The sequence below is a fragment of the Botrytis deweyae genome, assembly GCF_014898535.1.
Source record: "Botrytis deweyae strain B1 chromosome Unknown BDEW_008, whole genome shotgun sequence".
Lineage (NCBI taxonomy): Eukaryota > Fungi > Ascomycota > Leotiomycetes > Helotiales > Sclerotiniaceae > Botrytis > Botrytis deweyae.
This window is the reverse complement of record NW_024066215.1, coordinates 980302-1002619: the sequence shown is the minus strand read 5'-3', so window position 1 is coordinate 1002619 and position 22318 is coordinate 980302. Positions and strand designations below refer to the sequence as shown.

General features: G+C 44.5%; 8 protein-coding genes across 8 annotated transcripts; 5 read left to right on the top strand and 3 right to left on the bottom strand.

Annotated features, from left to right (window-relative positions):
- Nucleotides 1-150: 150 nt before the first annotated feature.
- Nucleotides 151-693, top strand: EAE98_004490 (uncharacterized protein; the record flags this gene model as incomplete). Its single annotated transcript, XM_038952110.1, has 3 exons — nt 151-192; nt 244-379; nt 434-693. The coding sequence occupies 3 exons, from the start codon at nt 151-153 to the stop codon at nt 691-693; spliced, it is 438 nt and encodes a 145-aa protein (XP_038811646.1).
- Nucleotides 694-1154: 461 nt separating this feature from the next.
- On the bottom strand, nt 1155-2152 carry EAE98_004489 (uncharacterized protein; the record flags this gene model as incomplete). The annotated part of the gene is made up of 4 exons (XM_038952109.1): nt 1155-1318; nt 1370-1831; nt 1903-1915; nt 1970-2152. 4 exons carry the CDS (start codon nt 2150-2152, stop codon nt 1155-1157), a joined length of 822 nt encoding a protein of 273 aa, XP_038811645.1.
- Nucleotides 2153-2542: 390 nt separating this feature from the next.
- On the top strand, nt 2543-5164 carry EAE98_004488 (uncharacterized protein; the record flags this gene model as incomplete). The annotated part of the gene is made up of 1 exon (XM_038952108.1): nt 2543-5164. The coding sequence occupies one exon, from the start codon at nt 2543-2545 to the stop codon at nt 5162-5164; it is 2622 nt and encodes an 873-aa protein (XP_038811644.1).
- Nucleotides 5165-8993: 3829 nt separating this feature from the next.
- On the top strand, nt 8994-12173 carry EAE98_004487 (uncharacterized protein; the record flags this gene model as incomplete). Its single annotated transcript, XM_038952107.1, has 5 exons — nt 8994-9503; nt 9557-9826; nt 9883-10344; nt 10395-10716; nt 10768-12173. 5 exons carry the CDS (start codon nt 8994-8996, stop codon nt 12171-12173), a joined length of 2970 nt encoding a protein of 989 aa, XP_038811643.1.
- A 2285-nt stretch (nt 12174-14458) lies between these two features.
- On the top strand, nt 14459-16365 carry EAE98_004486 (uncharacterized protein; the record flags this gene model as incomplete). The annotated part of the gene is made up of 3 exons (XM_038952106.1): nt 14459-14819; nt 14882-15429; nt 15481-16365. The coding sequence occupies 3 exons, from the start codon at nt 14459-14461 to the stop codon at nt 16363-16365; spliced, it is 1794 nt and encodes a 597-aa protein (XP_038811642.1).
- Nucleotides 16366-17763: 1398 nt separating this feature from the next.
- EAE98_004485 (uncharacterized protein) lies at nt 17764-18027 on the bottom strand (the record flags this gene model as incomplete). Its single annotated transcript, XM_038952105.1, has 1 exon — nt 17764-18027. One exon carries the CDS (start codon nt 18025-18027, stop codon nt 17764-17766), a length of 264 nt encoding a protein of 87 aa, XP_038811641.1.
- A 1450-nt stretch (nt 18028-19477) lies between these two features.
- On the bottom strand, nt 19478-20245 carry EAE98_004484 (uncharacterized protein; the record flags this gene model as incomplete). The annotated part of the gene is made up of 3 exons (XM_038952104.1): nt 19478-19565; nt 19671-20116; nt 20183-20245. 3 exons carry the CDS (start codon nt 20243-20245, stop codon nt 19478-19480), a joined length of 597 nt encoding a protein of 198 aa, XP_038811640.1.
- A 292-nt stretch (nt 20246-20537) lies between these two features.
- On the top strand, nt 20538-22060 carry EAE98_004483 (uncharacterized protein; the record flags this gene model as incomplete). Its single annotated transcript, XM_038952103.1, has 4 exons — nt 20538-20625; nt 20679-21532; nt 21588-21661; nt 21771-22060. The coding sequence occupies exons 2-4, from the start codon at nt 21414-21416 to the stop codon at nt 22058-22060; spliced, it is 483 nt and encodes a 160-aa protein (XP_038811639.1). The 5' UTR covers nt 20538-20625; nt 20679-21413.
- Between the last annotated feature and the right edge of the window lie 258 nt (nt 22061-22318).

Below are 22318 nucleotides of genomic sequence, written 5' to 3'. Positions count from 1 at the left end.
TGTAAGGCTACGGCCGATGATCTTTAGTCAGCTAAACCCTTTACGGACATCTCCCCGCATAGGATTATCTGCAAGGCTGAGATCAATTCGTGTAAGCTCTGGAGCATCGGTTTACAACACTGATTTGCCTTTTTCTATCAGCAACAAGTCATGGCTGATCGATTGACACAACTTCAAGAAGCAATTGACGAGGTCTAGTTTATTATTAAAAAGCATCCACGCTCAACCACTGACATTACTTAGCTCGCTCTTCAATTCGTCGCATCGCTCGTATGGATTAACAAGCACCATGACTACCAAACTCTCAGCCCAACCGACATGGTCCGAAAAGATACCAAGAAGGACGAGTCCGGCGAAGCATTGCCAAATGAAGACGGCTGTGAGATTGCCAGCCCCTATCATATGCCGATTTTGACTCACCCTTTTACTATAGTAGAGCCATTACCTGCGGACAAATTCAAAGAAGGCCAGCTAGAATTAGCCCGGGATCTCATCATCAAAGAGCAGCAAATTGAGGTGCTTATATCTGCACTGCCGGGACTGGAAGACAGCGAGACCAAGCAGCACCAGACGATCCTAAGATTGGAGCAAGAATTGAAAGAAGAAGAAGAGAGGAGAAAAGAGGCTTTGAAGGAAAAAGAGGCTGTTCTGGCTAGGTTGGAGGGAGTTATAAGGAGTGTGAAGAGACCGTGAATCGACCGCTATTGAGCCCTTCATTCGAATATATTATACCTGCAAAATTCGGCGTTTGGGTAAGCACAAGGCGTTTAGGAATATGAAAGTGGTCAGAATGGGAGTCTGAGGACAGAAAAATCTGCGATCGAACGGTGTGTCGCAAATCTAGACAGTCGACTGTTCTCAGCTCGTTACATTCGTATAAACACATAATTTTGTCACTCGATAGGACTGTGGCACTGCAACCCTGGCTGATGGAAACCGGTTTGCTTTTTAGACAATAGTAATACTGCTTTATAAGATGTAGAATGAAAATAATTGAGATAATTTCGAAGTAGCTCAAGAAGGTCTATGTATTATGTATTGATCTAGTCTATTCTACGGAAGAACAAACGAGGGACTCTCTTATTGTCCACTTTATTAATGAGAACTACTTCCCTTAGGGAATGTTGGATAATTCATGTCACATCATCGATGCTTTATGTAGTGGTGAAAAACTGTGGGTAGACAGTCCTCAGCTCTTCCAAAGTGCTGATTTGGAAATTTGCTACTGGCTTAGCAGGTGATTTCACACCTTCCTCAACCAAGTGAGCTGCTGTCCAACCAAGTTTATAAGCCGCCTCACAATTTATGAGCGAGTCATCTGAAATGTGTGAGTAGTAGTATGATAAAATTGGGTTCAAAAAGAACCTACCGACAAAATAACAGTCTTTAAATTCCTTTACTCCAGCTTCGCTCATGGCCTTTTCAAACGATTCTTTGTACGGTTTGCAAACCATTTTTTCCTGAGCGTAATCACAGTATGTCATGCCCTCAAACAAATCTTCTACCCCGAGTAGACGGACAACACGTTTTCCATGGGTAACATAAGCATTGGTGAATAGCCAGAGCTTGACTTTGGACCGATCAATGTCCTCGAGTAGCTTGCGGAGCTTTGGATCCACTGAAAGAATGCTTTCTAATGGGACGGCATCGTCTACTTGACGATTATATTCCAGAGCATCAATCTTGTGGTGACGTACTAGACCTTCGATGGCGAGTCCATAGGTTTGGTAGTATTCTTGATGGAGCTTATAGGCATCTTCTCGACTAAGCTCGAGATGTTTCATGAAATAGACATCGATCAAATCGGTCATGTGGTCATGAACCTTTTTACCTACGGAGTGTGTTGCGTTAGTCGATGCATTGGAGGATTATGTGTGGATGTGGCAAAAGAGAGTTTCGTACTCTTGGAATATAGCTACGAAGAAGATCAGCAATCGTAAAATCGTATCAACTACAAGTATTGGCTTACACAATTATCAATATCAAAGAAGAAGACAGGTCGCGAATCCCCCATCTTGTTGGTGGTGAAATGAGAGTTGATAGGGGTAGGTGTGGAGAAAGTAGTAATTGGTGATCTAATTGCTCTAGTAATGGTGTATGTAGGTTGTGAAAGGAAAGTGCGAGTTCTAGCACATTTGAAGATGCTATACATTGATTAACAAAACTAAGAGAATGTGGAGAGTGTTCGGGTTATAATAGTATGTATCTAAAGAGTCATTCGGGGAACATTGATGCCGGCCGATCGGATATTCACTTTAGTACGGATCACTTTAGTACGGATGCTGTGTCAATTCTATGGTAGAGTCCACGCTTAGTCATACAAGTCTGCACCTACCCATTTATTTTCTAGCCGACATAATTTCTCGACCTTCTTGACATTCAACCTTGTTCCTTAAAAATATCGACACGAATAATCGTTCAAACAACACAACTTTGGCATTTATAGTCAATCATCAATTCATTTATTAGACTCAATACTTGCATACGCAATAAGTCAATTTCTTGTATTGCTGATTAATTTAATTGCTCACTATTTTCAAATATGGCCCAAGGGGCTGTTGCGTTTGTGCCGACCAATGGCACAAATGGTGTAACACTGACAACAGAGAATATTCGTGAAATTCGGGAGTACGAGAAGATAATTTCATTTCGAGATGCTGTTCTTGCAGGAACTCATCCTCGCGTCAAAGTCCCTTCTCATATTGTAGGAGTGGGAAAACAGAGCAGTCTAGCTCGTAATACATCATCACCTAACACATCAGCAATCCGCGCAAATGCGCAAGCAGCCATCGACTCGGCACCATCCTCGAAGAGCCATTCACCCGTCAATTATCGTGCTGCCGGGGCAAACAGCCACATTGCGAAACAGTCAGTATCTACGATTTCTAATAAATCTGTGAAAACTTCAGAGATTAATCCAATTCTGTTGGAGAAATCTGACGATCTTATAAAGGCGGAAATACAATTGCAAAGGCAGAGATTGGAAAGAGCTCTCAGGGAACAAATGGACCAACATCGTTTGGCCCAAAAAGCTTTGCTTCAGACATCTGAATCCCTCCCCAATTTTGATCTCACCGAAGTTTTGCAAAAAGCTCTTGCTATAGTTCATCCCGCCACGGCTCCAGAAGTTGAACCTTCTGTGGGTGCTGGAAGTGACTCGTTTGATGAAAACTCTTTCTATTCTAGTCAGCATGATACCCCTGAGCCATCCAATTCATCGCATAGCCACAAGCCAACCCTTAGCGGGCAAGTACGCGGTGAGGTTTCGATTGAAGAATCGGCAGCTCCAACTGATCCTACAACCAATGTTGAAGACAATGATGTGGTTATGACTGGTAGTTTACTATCCCAAAATAATCATCTAGAATCTCAGACACATTCACAATCACAGTACCGCCCACTAGGAATCCAGAATAATCATTCTGCTGAACAACAGTCTCCAGATGATTTTCGAGGAAAGGTTGTCCAAGAACCACCATATTCCAAGGGTGTACCACGTAGAGTATCGGGCATTGTTGATCTTTGCCAAGACAGTACGAGTACAGGCTCTGAAAGCGCAGGTTCTCAGCAGATGGGTGATGGAGTGGGCCCATCAAAGGCATCTCAAATGGATTTGCAGCAACCACTTAACACCCGAGCCCATAATCTATCTCCCCTGGCACCACAACCTGCTCGTGTCTCACCATTGGCTACTGCAAGAGACCCCCCTATTCTAAGAGACGCCCTTCCCGTTAATGAGGCACAACAACCTCAAGTTGCTGCGCTTCGAAATGCAGCCTCGGGTTTATCCAGTGCAGAAAGTTCCCCGAATGGACCAAAGATTTCAGAGAAGAAGAAAGGAAAGAAGAAGAAGCGTAAGGCTAATGATAGTGGCCAAATCGGTACACCTGATTCTCCGTATATCAAGGCAGAACCCCGTTCACCATCCCCATTTGCTGCTGTACCTTTACCACGACCACCAAAGAGACAACGACAGTCAGGACAATACGCGTCAGAACTTAACTATGATGAGCCTAGATATGAGCCAGTTGAGGTGATTCCGGAAGCCACTTCCAAAAGATATGAAGAAGTTCGAGCTCCCGTGCGTTATGAGGGAGGTTACCCAGATCGATATGCAGAGATTCGACGACCAGAACCCATATATCAACGCGTGGAGCGCGATGAAGTCGAGTATCAAAGGGTTGATAGCGGAGGACAGTATACAAGAAGACCAGCGTCTCCAGTTTATGCTTTACCATACTCTCGGCCAATTAGAGAAAGCTCTCACGCAATCGTGGACCGACAACTTATTGAGGAACCTAGATATTACACCGAAAGAGAACGACCTGTATTGTCTAGAATGAGTGTCCGCCCAGATGCTGATCGCGAAAGGTCTCGATCGCCGATTATGAGAGAAAGAAGATCACCAATTCCAATGGGACCTCCGCGTCAACCTGTTAGGATCATTGTTGATGCATATGGCCGTGAGTATATTGATCCCACTCCCGCACCTTCAATGCGTCAGTCAGTTGCACCAATTGCCAGAAGGCATGACGACGGAGAGCTGTATTATGAGCGTGCCCCTGTTAGAACCATGTCTACTCGCCCACCAGTAGAAACATTTGAAGAGGATGGTGTGTTATACAGAAGAGCCTCTCCCATAGTTACAGCCCCACGACGTGTCATTACACAACCAGAGTACGCCCAGCCCGAATATCGCTCATACCGTGAACGAGAATATTCAGTTCGCCCAACTCCAATGGGACCACCAGGCGAAGAATATGTTAGAGTTAGGGCTCAACCTGAGCGTCGTCAAGCCAGTCACTACGATGAAGCTCCTCGTGAGTATTTGTCTCGACCACAGAGCGTGCGACCAGAAGCCATTAGATATGAAGTCCCTAGAGAATATGTAGGAAGACTTTCTAGTGTCCGACCCGAGGCTCCTAGGGAGTATGCTTCAAGTGTTCACCCTGAAGTTCGTCGTGAGGTTATGGCACCTCCTCGTCGAGAATTTAGCGTTCGTCCCACGGAAATAGTTCCTCGCAGTCATCAGCCTGCAGCAGCAGAAGGTGAGAGATATTATGAAGTGGAGAATCAGAGGCCGGCTATTCTAGAGAGGCCTCGGGAACGCGAAGGTTCGGTGTTCATTTATGCAGATGATGTACCAAGAAAAGTGTACCGCTGAAATTCGTAACAATCCATGGAAGCCAAGACTGAATGCAGCGGTATCCAACCGGCAGTCTGTTCCGATTCGATTGTGGCTGATATCATACCAGGTGAGGTGTGTGGGTGGAGAAACATGAAGGGGTAATGTGGCGTAATGGGCTTGGAGGAATTTTGTGTGGTTTATTAAACAGCCGTCTTGGATTGGATATCAGGGTTGTAAATCATCAGTGCAATCAGAAGCAAGTAATTATAAATATAAGTCATTGTACAACTATCATCATGCCCAGTGCCGTAACATATCACACTCAATCAATCTATGATTAACGTGAAGATTTCCATGATTGAACGAATGCAACATGGGCAAACTATTTTAGTAATCAAACCAGACCAAAGCAAACATCTCTCAGCGAAGAACCTTGCAACCGATAGTTAACTAACACAGCATACTTTAAGTCTTGAACCAAGCACGAGCAAGCATGCATCACTAAGAAGACAAAGTCCGGGGTCTAGACCGAACTTTGAGTTTGGACACTGAGTAGCAGGTAAGCTGTTCTGTAGGTATTTCCGTTTTTGGGCGTTTTTGTTTATAGAGCACACACACACACACGCACGCTGGAACTGGTGGACAGAAACAAGAATACCAAGTCATGTTTCAAATGGAGTTTTGATGGAATGGTTTCCTGAGGGTTTTATGGAGTGCAGTGGGGATTTTATGTGGATTGATTGATGGATTGATGGATTGATGGATTGATGGATTGATGGATTGATGGATTGATGGATTGATGGATTGATGGATTGATGGATTGATGGATTGATGGATTGATGGATTGATGGATTGATGGATTGATGGATTGATGGATTGATGGATTGATGGATTGATGGATTGATGGATTGATGGATTGATGGATTGATGGATTGATGGATTGATGGATTGATGGATTGATGAAAGATGGATCTTTTGATTCAATTTACTTTTGAGGACAGGGGGAAAAGGAAGAAGAAGAAGAAGGAGGAGGAGGAGGAAGGGGAGGAGGAAGGGGATTAGTAAGCGAGATGTACTAGGTAATGCGACTGAAGTCATTGTTATGAGAATCATGAGATATGTTGAGGCGAAGCAAAAGCTGGGTCCAGATTTTTATTAGTTGGTAGTTGGTCGGTAGGTAGGTAGCTAGTGGACCCAAAAGACGAAATGGATGATCATTACTGTGATGGGGATGTAACATAGATGATCTTGAGAATGTGTGTGTGTTTTCTCTTTTGTTTTTTTGTTTTTTAATTCTCTTTGGAGGTTTGAGGATTGCGGATTGCGGATTGGAGAGGTTTTTACTCGAAACTTGGAATGATTTTATTGAAACGGATTGGGGTTTTGTGGGGGGGGAGAGGGTTTTGTGGTTGTGGTGGGTGGTGGGTGGTGGGTGGTGGATGGAGGATGGATGGGCAGGAAAGAAAGGAAGGGAAGGATGTTGAAATTATGTTTATTATATCTTCTTTTATTAATATAATTCATTGTTTGTGTTAGGATGTGATATGGTACTTGGATGATTGTAGAGGGTATTCTCACATTTGGTGTAATAATGTTCACATCATCGAGTACGTCGGTAGGTAGATAGTGGTGGAGGAGATGGTTGTTAGAGCGGCAATGGTGTGGGAAATTGGTGGGAGGTTTGTAACTTATTCCAGTTGACCCAATTGCCGTTGGGTGATGTCAATTTTGTTTTGATTGTCGTTGTAGATGAAGTGACGATAGTATTGATTAAATCTATCGATGCACCTCGTGATCTGATATCGACAGTTCATAAGAAGCAATGAAGAATTCAGAAGACTCGTTTATTATTGCCACCTAGTACATACTTCCATCCATTGTTACTGTTTTGTTTTTGCGGGAGACTCTAAGAACAAGGAATCTATCTGTACCTACCTAGCAATTAGCTACCTGTCGACCATAGTATCTATCCATCCATCCCTCAATGAGTATACCATATATACCATATACCAAACAAGAGACAACTACAAATAATACCGTACGATATTGGGTTTTCCTTACCGACCTTACCTACTTATTACCTAGGATGCAACAACATTCCCATCCGTCCATCCATTCCATAGAGCAAGTTCTCGCGAGTGGCCTACGGGTGTCGATCCTACCACTACTGTTCGTCATTGACTCCAGCTCGTCCAGTCTAATCAACACCGACCTACGATAGGTAGTATCGGATTGGAATTCTCTCTCTTGCCTCGTTGTTCATTCAGCTATACTGGGTCTTGGCCTCCTAGTTCCTGAAAGATTCCTTTCTTCTCCAATCCAATCCAATCATATCAAGAAATTTCAAGCTTTCTCACTCTTCACGCTCAGGCATTTAGTTATCTATTTGCGATACAATCGAGGTGGAATTTGGCTACAATGCTGGGATCTCGCACAAAAGTTTCCAAACTTTCCCTTATCCATTGACCAAAGTCGAATCAAATCAAAGTATAAGACTTGAGTGGATTGCCCACATCTTTCTTTGTATCCTTTGTGCATGCATCGTTGTGTCAAACGTACATACCGGTCCATTAACAAAAAAAAGTCAACCCTCGAACACACGAACGAGAGCTCAAGCTCACTCATTGCCCTTGCTTACCTCGCTTCATACGATATTATCTGCATTGCGACTTCACCAATTGAAGGGCGAATTGGATGACAACGATAGCTTTAGAACTATCATCGCTGTTGGCTGGATTGTACGATATTGGAATAGTACGAAAGTGTAAAGAGGGACTTGTAAATAGCTTTAACCATATCTTTCTCTGTAGACTGACTGACACCATCATCTCTTTGAACCACCTCCATTCTCGTCGAACCATATCTCTTGGAACATTCTCTCTCCACACACACACACACCATATAAACTTTACCACTGCGAACAACGGATTGGACCAACCAGAGGCTAACATCCAATACTCGAGCCTTTGCTTACTCCTCCTCGTCCTCGTCTTGTTCTTCTTCTCCTCCTCCTTCTTCTTCTTCACCAATATTGATACCCTTATCCCACATACATATCACATAAGTTTAATATTATCTTTCGTGCCTCCTCGACATCTATACCACGTCGTACTTACCTGGCTGTATTGTACAGTTTGTCAAGATAAGATACGATTGCTGTGCGTATCTGTTCCTTTGGTGGTGTGTAACTATTTCATTTCCTCGAACCCTCTTTGCTAGTCCCCTGTCCTGTTCATATATATATATATATGCACCCAACAATTCCAGAATTGATGAGACAGCGATATAATTGTCAATAATCGGTACTCTGTACATCATACTCCATCTAATTCACTCAATTGCACCTCAATTCACTCCAACACATTTCCCCTCACTTCACTGTACTGCGTTTTCTTTCCCATGCCCCCTTTCCTCTAGCTCTTCTCCCATCTCTTCATCTCACTGCGATACCAAACTTTCAATCTTTCCTACCAGGCACATCCAACACAATACGTCCATCTTGCTCGATCTCTCCAACCCAATTGCTTTGCTTTGCTTTGCTTTACTTTACTTTTGCTTTGTCTCTGGCTGCTTTAACCCTCTCATCCTCTCATGCTTCGATTGCCCACTTCGATTTCAATCATCATACAACACAGACCACTCATCAGCCCCAAACTCTTCGCTTGTCATTACCGAACCGGTCTGGCTCAATTCATCCAGCTTCCTTACTGATCAAAAGCAGCAGGAGCCCAGTCTTTCAACTTACATTATCTCTGGTACCCCAAATATCTTATTTGGTCTACTTCCCTTTGACCATCTTCGACCCTCCACAACTCAACCCAAATTTGTGTGGTCGAGTTTGTCAACAACAAAACACACAATAAGAATGAATAAATTATCAAACCTCGGTCGCGATATGAGGCACTGGTCAGGCCCAGGATTTGGCATGTCGCGACAAAATCAAATGAATGGCATGTCCTCAATGCCGCCTCACACAAAACCGACTCCTTCACCAGCGCTGGCACCAACCCCTGCGGACTCTACTATCCACTATTCATTCAATATCCCCTTCGCTTCCGATCTCGCCGGTCCAAATACTGAGGATATTCTTTACGCTACGGCCAATGCTGTTCTGAGATGGACACATCCCAAAGACGCGCCTGATGACATTCCTGTGTGGAAGTTGCCGGTACACACCTCAAATATCGAAATTCTCTCGAAACTTTGCGCAGCTATTACCAATGGGCCTTTGCCCATCTTGGCTGATGTCGCCGTCACCACGCCTAAACGTCCCACTGCCTCCCCGGCACAGGTTACAACCGTTACTCTCTCGGGAAGCCCGGAATTGGTACACAAGAGCAGAGAAACGATCTTAAATGATACCCCTATCGCCTTGGTATGATTCATGCTGCTGTCCCCAGTGATTACAACGTACTAACGTCAATGCAGCGTTGTGCAGTCATAGATGTTGACGGAGACTTGATTATTGATTCCGCGGTCTCAGGCTTGAGACAATCTGTCGTTGAACATTTGGACAAAGTCGCCGCGTTCTGCGGTGTTGATATATTCTTATTAGGCCCAAAATTTCCTTCGTTGGCCGATGGACTCAGTAGCAATGGCGAGGCAGGACGGGATCAACGCTGGAGAATAGCAGTCTATGGAGATATGGAGAGCGCTGAACACGGAAAGACTAGAATATTGGTCTACATCGACAGACTAGTACGTTTATGTGTGTTAATCAAAGTGACACTGTATACTGACATTTTTTGGTTTAGCTTGGTCGCGTAGCTGATGTAGCATCTCTCGAGCTTTCCCTTCACACCGTCATATGTGGACGATCCCGAAAGAACATCAAGATGATCGAATCCTCTACTAACACGGCTATCTATTTCCCACCTCCTTTCTCACAGGTTTACAAGTATTGTCCAGAGGGTGCTCAGCGACGAAACCCCGAGGAGATATTCATTACTGGTGACAGAGCAGAAAACATAGCCGCAGCCAAAAGCAGAATCCATGAACTTGTTAGAATGACGAGGCTCTTCATGAAAGATGCCCATGTGACTGCCGCTAAGATCGACAGCATTCTCTTGACCAGAATGGATAAGGTTCGTAAAATCATGGAGACAAACGGAACCTTTATCCAGTTCCCAGCTCTTGCTTCTCAACGTAGCATGATCAGAATCCAAGGAATTGAAGGTCTCCACGTGGAACGAACAGTCCGGGAGCTCATGCTGATGGTAGGTAACACAACCCCGTTGCTTCCTCGCTACGACTAACAAACTTGCAGGGAGTACAATTTTACAGCGCGTCGTGGTGGATCCAACAACCACCAAATCAGCCACCTCTACAGCCAGCTCCACCTCAGTTAAGAGCAATGTTGGTAGATATCTGTTCATATTCTTCAGCAGATGTGACATATGATAAGCTACAATGGACAATAACTGGTTCTGACGAAGCTGTCAAAGATGCGTTGACTATCATCAGCAACATCCCTTTGAACAAGCGAGGATTCGCCTATCAAATTCGAGTCAAGCTTGAGCTAGCAAATGAGCACAAGGAGTTTGTTAGTGGCAAAAAGAATGGAAAGATTAACAAGATCATGGGCCAAAGTAAGGGTTTCGAAGCTTTGTTGCATTTGAGTTACTAATTACGTTGTTTAGGTAATGTCCAAATTATATTTGACGGATTCAATGAGTACAACTTCAACATTGACGTTTGCGGAAACAATTACGATCAAATGGTTACCGGCCTTAACCTCGTCGAGCAAGAGATGCCAGCCCAAATATCTTTCCATGTTCCTGATCAATACCACAAGCGCATTATCGGCATTGGTGGTCAACACATTCAAAGAATCATGAAGAAGCATTCGGTTTTTGTTAAATTCTCCAATGTCATGGATCGTGGTGGGCCGAATCGTGAGGATGATGATATCAAGGCCGACAATGTTATCTGCCGAACTCCAGCTCGTAATGCTCAAAACCTAGAGCTTGTGAAAGCTGAAATCCTCGATATGGTCGATCGGGTTGATTCAGAATTCACTTCTCAGACTGTCAATGTTGACCGATTGTACCATCGAGAACTTTTGACTCGTCTTGATCAAATCGAGGACTTGGAAAAGAAATGGAACTGTAAAGTTCTTTTCCCAAGTACCGAGCAAGCTAGTGATGATGTCACAATCTCAGGACCAGAATGGCAAGTTCCTCATTGTGTTGACGAGTTCCTTGGCATGGTTCCAGATAGTCATGAACTTGTTTTGGCTCGCACTCCGGAGCTCTTGACATTTTTGAGCTCCAACGAATTCAAAACAGAGATGGTACCAAAGCTCAAGTCCCAATATGTAGTCGAGGTACACGTCGATGAAGATTCCTCTGAGCTTACCGAGGATAGTAAACCAACAGTCATCCTTCTCTGGACTTTTACCAGAAACAATGCAGGCGGAGTTCGAGATGCAATCGAATTCTTGTTCTCTAACATTGCTGCGGCCGGTATTGAAGTTACCACTGTCAAGGGAACCATTCCTCGTCCCAAGTCCGACTCATTCGAGGAATCCTTACCATTTTTCAATTCTAAACTCTTACAGCACGCTCCTGCACCAATGGCAACTGATTCACCAACCAAGTCTTCGTTTGGTGACGACGTTGCAAGGGAAAGGAGCAACATTTTTGATAAGCTTCGCAAGCCTGGTAGCATGTCATCAATTTCTTCATTCTTGAATGGCCGCAAGAATAGCTCCCAATCCCCCGCCGGTTCTTTCTTCAGGAACGGGTCTCGTAATGCATCAAGGACATCTTTGATTTCCATCGAGTCTACACGAAGCTTCAACGCAGACCGTAATCCATGGAACGATAGTGGTGTTAACTTGCCGGACGATGACACCTCACCATGGCCAACTCGCCAATTTGGAACTGGCAGTGGCAGTAGCCACGACAACAAGCACCCACACGGGCATCCGGGCGATGCAACACCAAGACATAGCATGAGAGCTTCGACCGATAGCGGTCGCCCTTCAACTTCTAATTCTACAAACTCAGGATACCCCGGTCCAATTGGACCACCGCGTTCTTAAGATATCCACAAAACTATTCCCTTATTTCCTAGATTGTCTTTAAGTATGTCAATTTCGACGTACACAATGGCTGGATATATACCCTGGCGCGCAATACCCCAAATACCACTTTTTTTTTGCTGCTTTGATTGTTTTTCATCTCTCCTTCTTCCAATTTGATCTTCTCTCTTTCTTTTTTGGGCTGTTTTGTTATTTGTGTTGTTTGCGTTTACCGTGCTCCAACTTTTTTGAGGTGAAGAGAAAAAGCATGCGGGCGCTCTCAGAGACGAACAGAAGACAAGACATTTAGAAGATCTTTCTTGCGTGCTTGACTATTCATGGGAATATTAAGAGGAAATACCTATTTGCTTTTAGGGGCGTGGGATTGATTTTTTACTTTTCGTTTTGGTTGCTACAATATCCTCGACTTTGGTTGTTTTTCGCGTGCGATGTGTTTGGTAGGGGTTAACAAACAGGTAAATGGGTGCATGGGATTGTGAATTGGAAGATGGTTTGTGATGAGGGGATGAGGGATGAGGGATGAGGGATGATTTCCACACTCTTTTTGTTTTAACTTTGGATGGAGGTATGGGAAAGGAAGAAGGGAAGGATATGAGGGTGGTGGCTTTGGTGACATCGGAAAGCGGTTTGGTGGGTCCGCGATTCTGCTATAAACAGACAGCGTGAGGTTCCAATTTGGGGAATCTGGTATGGATCGATGGATTGGGCATCAGAATCATTCATTATATGTATTTTGTGGGTGTATGTTATGATACCCTAGAGATGAGTTGTTGTACGTGGAGAATTTGAAAAGTTGTGCGAGAATTGGAGTTGTTTTGGATAATTATAAATGTGATGTGATGTGACCTGGGTTGATCTCTGGGATGTGAGCTGCTGTGAATCGGAAGTACCACAATCCAATCTACAATATGCTGAAGGCGTCAGTGTGTACCTAACAATTCTCTATATCGAGATGTCCAGATGCCTAGATGTCTAGGTGGTTCTAGTTCGATTGATCTAGACTTACTTGGTGGTGGAGTTCGAAGTGGATTATGGATGAGAGGTGGGGAGTGGAGAATGAAGAATGGAGAATGCAGAATGCAGAATGGGGTTTGGAAGGTGGAAGTGGGGAGGTGGTGGTTCGGTGGTGTAGTGGTGTAGTGGTGAGGGAAGATGATAGGGGAGGGGAGGGTGTGTGAGGAGGGTATAATATGCTATGACATGATATGATGATATAGTTTTCCTGTAGGTAGATAGTCATAGTAGGCTGGATGACGGGGTTTTGAGTAACAGATATCGTAGATCACAATATATTCTGTATTATCATACAATACACTCATGTACTCACTTTAGTAAGCATGTAGCTTGAACTTTCTGGATGGTGGGAAAGATCTTGTGGATGGATGGGTGGATGGATGGATGGATGGATGTGTGAATTAGACAGGTAGCTAGACGGATTGGTGGATTTCTTTGGAGGATATAACGGGCGTTGTAGGTAGATATCTGGGTTTTTTTTGGAGATTCATTACCTAGCTACTCATCAATGAGAGAGGTCGTTGGGAAGAGGAGTGAATGTTGATATGATGTTTTCATGTATGGAGAGAAAGTGCTGGGTTTGAAACTTCTGGGAGGTAGGTGTGACAAGTTGTATGAGAATAAGGCGGGTTTCTATATATCTACCTAGGTGACTGAGGAGTGAGATGTCTGTACCTACCGAGTATCTGCTGCCTACCTACTATCTACGTACCCAGTACCACATCATACACGAGTAGTACAGTAGACAACAGTGATACATGAGTGCGATGACTAATCATGACGTCTGCGCCTCGTTGAGTCAAATTGTTTCTCATTTTGGTGCGGCTTAAAAATCATTTCGACGCTAACCAGATAAGTCCTGTCTAGCGTGGTTAATCCCTGGGCTTCCCTCTATCTATTTATGTCGATCTCTCGTAATAATAAGTAATTCCACCTCCACCCACAAATCCCACACAATCATCAATTCAATTCAATTTTGAAGGTTTCTACCATCTTACTTACTTCTTGAATTGCAATTGCCTTTCGTATTTCAAGCTTCTTAAGATCCATCAATCAGTTACATTCAAAAGGATTCTTTCGATTACTCTTTTGCATTTGAAAGATTCTTGAAGATTCTCGAGCTCTCGAGCTTTTTTACTTCTTCGATTTTGCGACGCGTCTTTTGAAGTATTTCCATCTGCGCATTTCAATACAAAGAATCAACAATACAATACACCTTACCCTTACTCGTACAACAAAACAATTAATCATACAAGATACTCGGTCCAATAATGGCTAGCCGCAAAACTAAAGCTGCAGCTGCAGTAACATCTCCCGCCAATGTCGGCGTCAAACGAACCACTGCGTCTCGCACATCTGCTACTACAGCACCAAAACCATCAAAAGTAACGAAGAAGCCAGCGAAGAAAGTTGCCACTACCAAAGCTGCCGCTGCTAAGGTTACAAAGGCTGCAAAGGCTGTAAAGGCTGTAAAGTCTGCTGCTGCTAAACCCGCTCCCAAAAAGACTGCCAAGAAGCCAGCTCCTAAAAAATCAAAGGTTGCGTCTAAGCCAGCTCCAGAGGAGGATGCTGAGATGGAGGAGGAGGAGGAAGATGTTGAGAGTGCTACAAGTGACAAAGAGGAAACACCAGGTAAGCTTTTTTCATAACTCAATGAGCATAATATTAGGAACGCGTCTAACATTTGTTTACAGCACCAAAGCCTGCCGTTAGCCGAAAGAGAAGTCGAACTCAAGAATCGGAGGCCTTACCTGTTGCAAAGAAACTCAAGATCGGCCCTAGCATCAACACTCCACCTACCGAGCGACTTGATGTCTATGTTTTTGGAAGTGGAGAAAACAATGAATTGGGTTTGGGTGCATCTAAGATCGATGGCAAAGCACCCATGAATGTCAAGCGACCACGTTACAACCCGCTCCTCAAAGGAGTTACCCAAGTTGCTGTCGGTGGTATGCACTGCGTCGCGTTGACTGATGATCAAAGAATCTTGACATGGGGAGTATCTGATGGAGGATCTTTGGGTCGTGACACTAGCTCATATGAAGCACCGGCCAAAGATATGGATGCTGATTCTGAGGATGGGAACGAGGAAGATATCGTTCTCAACCCAGTTGAGAGTACCCCAACGGCTATCTCTTCTGATTTCCTCGATGGAAGAAAGGTTGTTCAAGTAATCGCCAGTGACTCTGCTAGCTTCGTGCTCACTGAAGACGGTTATGTATACGGTTGGGGTTCGTTTATTGTAAGTTGTTTTTCCACGCTCTTGATGATTCAAGTCGACTAACAATAACAGGGAAATGATGGTATCATCGGTTTCACTGCTGAAGGCGCGTCAATGGCGGCCAAAGAACGCGACGGTGATCTCAAGAAGAAGCTCCAGATCCAGGTAGAGCCCATACTCATTCCTGGATTAAAGAACATCAAGTCATTGGCCCGTGGTGGCAATCATATCATGGCACTTGATAACAAGGGAACCGTTTTCACCTGGGGAGCGTGCGAACAAAACCAGCTCGGTAGACGAGTCAATAACCGTTTCAAATTCGCCGCACTTACTCCAACACCAGTCTTGAAGAAGTGTAAGTCGATTGCTGGAGGTACCTATCATTCCTTTGCCATCAACACCAAAGGCCAAGTCCTCGCATGGGGTTTGAATAATTACGGTCAGACCGGTATTGGCTCAAATGCTGGCGAAGATGATGCGATCATCAGTAACCCAACTGTTGTTAAGGGATTTGAGGGGTTTGATATCAAGCAAATTAAAGGATGTCTTCATCACTCAATTGCCTGTACTGAGAAGCAGGAGGTCTTGGTTGTTGGACGATGCGATGAAGGTCAAAGTGGTCTTGATTTCGCTAGCGTTGACCAAGATTCTCTCATCGTTAGCTCCACCACCTCTAAGCCAGCAATTCTCAAGGTTCCAACCGTTGTTCCTGGTATCGCAGCCACTTTTGTAGCTGGTGCAATCGATAACAACATTGTTCTGACAGAAGACGGCAAAGTATGGGCATGGGGATATGGTGAGAACTACAGGACTGGTCTAGGCAGTGACGATACCACCAGGACACCTACCCTCATCGAAAACTCTGCCATCAAGGGCAAGAAGATTACCTTTGCTGGTTGTGGAGGTCAGTTCAGTGTCATTGCTGGACCTGAGGTCACAGTAAGCAGCGACAAGTAGGCCAAGAGGGGCGTGGGGATGGGATGAGGGAAGCATTGTTTTCTGTATTATGATAACGACTTATGTTTGTGAACGAACGGATACCATGCTGCGTTGTTGGGTTTTGAGGGACAACAGTCTGAATCCTTCTACGCCACAACCAATCCAGCTCGAACTCAGCCTTTCAATGTATATTTGACATTGAAAATACGCCTACTTTGGTTTTGAGGGACTGACCTTGATGAGTTTCTGGTTTTCACCTAGGACTTTGATCCGGATTCATCAAGGCATGTTCTCTCATTACTGAAGTAGGTGTGTTTAGATGTTGAATATACAATGGAAGGGTGATAATAGGGAGGGTCGGTAGTGGTGTAGAGGGAGGATGGCTGTTGGTCGCCTGTTTAATAGGGATTTGGATGGCGTTTCTTCTTTTACTTGGTTTGGTGTTGGTGGATTCTTTAAGAAAGCATTGCATATGACATGATAGATGCATTGGGTGGTTAGAAGGGCGTTCTTAATAAAAGTTGATCTAGACTTAGACTAGATAGATACCACGTTCATTGTAGGATTAGAACAGCATAGTGTATACCTGTGCATAATAAAGAAAGGATTTATAAAAGTATCGACTTTTGCTTTGTTTTCTGGTGACTCCAAGGGGTGAACTTGATTGAAAACTATTTAAGGTAGGAGAATGATTAAGGACATGTTCTCTCAAAATTCTCAGCACGTAGACAGACAGACATATTTCTTCTGGTGAAGTTGATGTCGGAATCAATGAGGGGCAACGAAATGATGGTACTTAACATTTCACGATCGATAAGCGCAGAATAGGAATAGGGAAGGGGGCGCTCAATCACATGTTTCAAATGTTTCAACGTGGGTGAGGAGGGGAAGGTAGATAGATACCGGTACTTGAAAGCGGGTCTTGGAGTACCTGTTAGTTGATGGAAATTGATTAGGGGAATGCTGATTGGATTTACGATAATGAGTATGTTGATGCTTTTGAAGGGATTTTGAGGGGATTCTTATGTGATTTTTATGGGATGGTGGGGGTTATTGGGTTTATTGGTATTTTTAATGTTGTTTTGGATATTGTTGTCGTTTCGCGTTTTGAGTTGTCGTATTATATGGATTAATTAGTTCTAGAAATTTGAAGGGAGGTCGGAAGAAAGGAGGTCGGAAGAAAGGAGGTCGGAAGAAAGGAGGAAGAAAGGAGGAAGAAAGGAGGAAGAAAGGAGGAAGAAAGGAGGAAGAAAGAAAGATAGAAGTTAAAAAATAAGTGTGAGAGATGAAATGAGCTTCGGGGAATTTGTAGTCTTGGTTTTATTGTGAAGTTTGAGTATGGATATTCGTTTTTTGTACTTTGAGAAATTTTGTCTTTGTGAGGAGAGGAGAGGAGAGGAGTTAGACATTCTTTCCTTAATACGATATCGCTCGATATAAGTCCTCACGCTCCCGCTTCGCTATAGCATTCTCCCTCGTATCCCTCTCCCTCGTATCCCTCTCCCTCGTATCCCTCTCCCTCGTATCCCTCTCCCTCGTATCCCTCTCCCTCGTATCCCTCTCCCTCGTATCCCTCTCCCTCGTATCCCTCTCCCTCGTATCCCTCTCCCTCGTATCCCTCTCCCTCGTATCCCTCTCCCTCGTATCCCTCTCCCTCGTATCCCTCACCACCAAATCCATCACCACCAAATCCACCAAACACATCCCCCTCTTTCTTTCACACCTCGTCTTCCCAATTTCCAACCCCATGCTCTCCCTCACCGCCTGCATCACACACTCTGTCTCCTCGCGCAGAAACTCAACGACTACATATACCCCTGTTGTTCCTGCTGGTAATCCGCCAGTTCGCCGATCGGAGCAGTGGAATTTGGTGGGGAGAGTGGAGCAGGGTGAGGATGGGGATGTGAAGGCGGAGAGGTAGGGGGAGGGAGAGAGGGGGGGGGGGGGTGGAAGAGAGGCAGGATTTGTGGGTGGGGAAGTTGAGTGCGTATTCGTAGTTTTGGTTGGGATGGGTGGGTGGACGCGTGAGGATGCTGATGGTGCTTATGGTTATGGTTGTGGTTGTGGAGTCGTAGGGCCAGATGGGCACCGCGAGGGTAAGGGGGAGAAGTGAGGAGATGATTAGTGCGAGGAGTGGGTTTGGGAGGGAGGGGATGAGCATTTCCTGGGTGGGGGGTGAGAAGATGGTGGTGTGGTTGAGAGGGTGGTGTTTGGGGTGGTCGTGGTGAACTTAAGAGGCGGGTGTTTGAGGTGATCGTGATAAGCTGTGTAGGTAGACACGGGAGGAAATGAATAGACGATCGTGTTGCCCAACAGTGTGGTCAAATTGACTTGATAATTGAACTGAAAGCCCGCAGTCGAATCGGACACTTTCAAACATTCACATAGGAAGACAACACGAGAAGAGTTTTTCCAATGCATTTATCTAGCCAAAGGAACGCCAAGCATACACGAAGGCCTAGTTAACTCAATTTAAGCTTAAGCAGCGGATGCGCTTTAACATCGGTTGCTAGCGCCGCAGTAAGGGCTGACTGGCTTCGCCATCTTTTCATCTGGATGCTACTACATTCCGAGGTTTTTGTGTATCAAAGATACGAAAGAACTGGCGAAAATGACAGGAGTATTCGTCACCACGAATTAGAGCAGTGGCGCCGCACTCGCGGAATCATCTGGATGCATGCTCGATTTCTAGAAATCGTGTCTGCTCTTGAAATCATTTCCGGATTTGGGGTTGACATAAATTTTCAGAAAAGAGCCATGTTGAATGATGGGATCCCACTTATTATATACGAGGAGCAATTTCATCGTGGGAAAGCGGGGTCCGTTAAGCGCCGCGAGTTGTCGTAGCGAGTTTGTAGGTTGAAGATGGGCGAAACGACGAGGTGGAACGAGTGATCTACGTGAACGGGGTCTAATATAGGGCCAGAAACATAAGCATAAGTGGCAGAAGAGCTAGAGTCTAGAAGTGATTTTTGCCGCCGACGAATTGAGAAAGTATATAGATACTGTATCTTGCAAATTTTCAAATGAGTATTTACTTTTAGGGGATCACTAGATCTTATGATATAATGGTCATGGAAACATTAGTATCTAATTATCTAGCTGGGAATCTTACGACTTTGAGAACTTTCTATTGATCAAGTTGTTCCACTTCACTATACCCCAACTTTTGCATCTGTTCTCTAAAAAGAGCGGCTTCCTGGTTCATCACCTCCGCACTACACCATCAGATATTAGTCAGTAAATCACAATCCAAACACTTGAATCCAAAGCCCAGAACAAATTTCCAACAAAAGACCATTTGAAACAAACTCAAGACTCACCTTCTTGGCACTCTATCCTCCTCATCCACCCTTGGGAATTTTCCTTTCTGCGCCGGTCTCTCCCCCAGCTGCGCGTCTCTATCCCAAAATCCCCCTCCCACATTCCCCTCCTCTCCCTGCAACTTATCATAAATCCCATCACCCATCCTCGCGCTTTCCTTGGTCCTCGGTATAACATGACAGTGAAAATGCGGTACCGTTTGTCCGCTCTCCGGCCCATCTTGAATCGCTATATTAAACGATCCCGCTGTGAGATCTTGATCCGGAAAATAATAAGACGCGAGCATTCTCTGCACTTTCTGCGTCGTGGAAAAGATATCGTCTAGCTCTGCACGTGAGAGATCGGTCATGCGGGGATGGTGCTTGTAAGGGATTACGAGCACGTGGCCGGGGAGAATGGGCTTGATGTTTACGAGACAGTAGCAGTGGGTGGATTTGTGGAAGACCTGGATGAAGTTAGGAATCTAGAATTCTGCATTGAGATTTGAGCTTTGCTCTTATATAGAACTTGCCTGATCCGTGACTTCGAATTTCCCAAAGTGGATGAGGGGTTTGGGGAGAGGGTGGGAAGTCATGGTGCGAGATTGGAAGTTGCGGAATGGAGAGATTGGGAGTCGTATTCGTTGGGATACTGGTCGTATGATCATATCCTGAATATCACAGAATTGAATATTAAAGGGGGGTTGATTTATCTGACTTGTGAGATGGCTTGATATGCGAAGGAAAGGAGAGCTCTGTTTGGTGTGGCGCTTTTGTGCTTAGTCATTGTAAATGATAGCTCACAAGTGCATGAACTACTGGGACGATTCTCAACTTTTAAATTTTATAATAAGTTCATTCTTCAATTATTTAATATCAGAATCTATATGCTTTTTATTCAATCTTTGATGAATTGGTATCATGATTTTCAAGATATCTGGGTTAGTGTTTAAGAGATATTACTAAATCAACTTATGTAGTGTTCTATCAGTCCATAAACCCACTAATGGCAGGGCTAATCTTCTGCAGCTACAGGATTCTAACTTCTTCACAAGGTCAATGTCAACAGCAGCATCAACACCAAGTGGGGAGGTATTGATAAGTCTGGCAAGTGCCTTGTCAACCATTTGATATTTCCAATAGAATATGAAGAAGATGGCTAGTTGCCTACAAATACAAATTCGACGAGGAAACTCATTTACAGAAAGCCTTGATCAATGATCATTAGAAAGGCACTACATGTAATATGACAGCGAACCGCAATACATGCTGAAGTCTGCATGGTTTTAGAATGAAACCCTCAACCCGGTTTATTTCTTCATTCATTGTGAGTTTACTGCACTGAAACGGACCATCAGAGTCTTATGTACATTTTCCCCATTGCTCAAGAGACCTACATCGTCGACCCTTAATGCGGAGGTTTCATACGATTTCTAAGGATTTTGCATTTCACAACGATTTGGATGGAAAGAGAACAATGAATTACATTTACACCTATGGACCCACGACGAAAGTATCGAAGATTTGTAAGAGCGCAGATGGTGAGACCAAATCTTGATCGTGTAACCAAGCACGAAGTTTTCCACCAGAAACTCTGAAAACCTTCCCGACCTCAACGGAGGCTTTTAAATTTCTTGGAAACGGGGGCTACGGAAGGTTCGTCACTACCCGTCGTCCGAGCTCGTCGGTGCTTGATGAGGCGCCCCAGAGGATGGTCTCCACATAAGATCACAATGGTTACGACGGCATGGTTGTATAGATAGAATGGGCTTTCCTTATTTTCTCTTGTCAGATCTCATTCAAGACAGCTTGTTCATATATCAGATACTAAAAATCAACTCGATTCATCAATATGACTTAACCAATCACTCTTTACAGCCATAGTAAGTCGAAACTCTTGAGATGCAAAGACCGCAAAGAATACTGACAACAAGATAGTAACCGGCCCAACCCATCGAAGGTAGCTATCATTCTAGAAGAACTCAAGATCCCATACACCACCGAATACCTAGGTTCGTAACAACATATCTTCCCTCCTCTTCAAATCTTCACCTCTTCACCTCCTCACCCCTCCTTTAATCGAGCCCCATCCCCCCTCTCAGCAATGACCGACCTCTCAAGCCCCCCCTGCAAATCCCTCAACCCCAACCCCTCCCTCACCCTCTAGGAATCCAGCACCATCACGAAATACCTCATCAACACCCACGACCCCTCCACCCTCCTTCCCTACCCCTCCTACCCCACACACCACCACCCAAACCAATCTTCACATCCCCAAACATCCAACCAAGCACCCTCCTCCAACCACCAACCAACCAACCAACCCATCCAATGTATCAAACCCCACAGCGAAAAACCGAATAGCGCCACCGAGCTATCTCAACCAAATCAAACACGTCTTATACATATGAGACAAACATCCCGACTGAAAAAGAACGATGAGTCGGTAACCAATATAATCAATCTTACATATGCGGATGTGGCGTTTCTTTCTTCCCCGAGACACGGGGAACCCGTGGATCTTTTGGCGCTGGCGCGGGAGAAGTGGAGATGGAGATGGAGAAGGAGAAGGATTTTTTTTCGCATTTCTGGAAGTGGCATACGAAAATGATGGAGAGGTCTTCTGTGAAGAAGATTGTTAAGGATACCTAAGGAGGAGACTTGGAGTG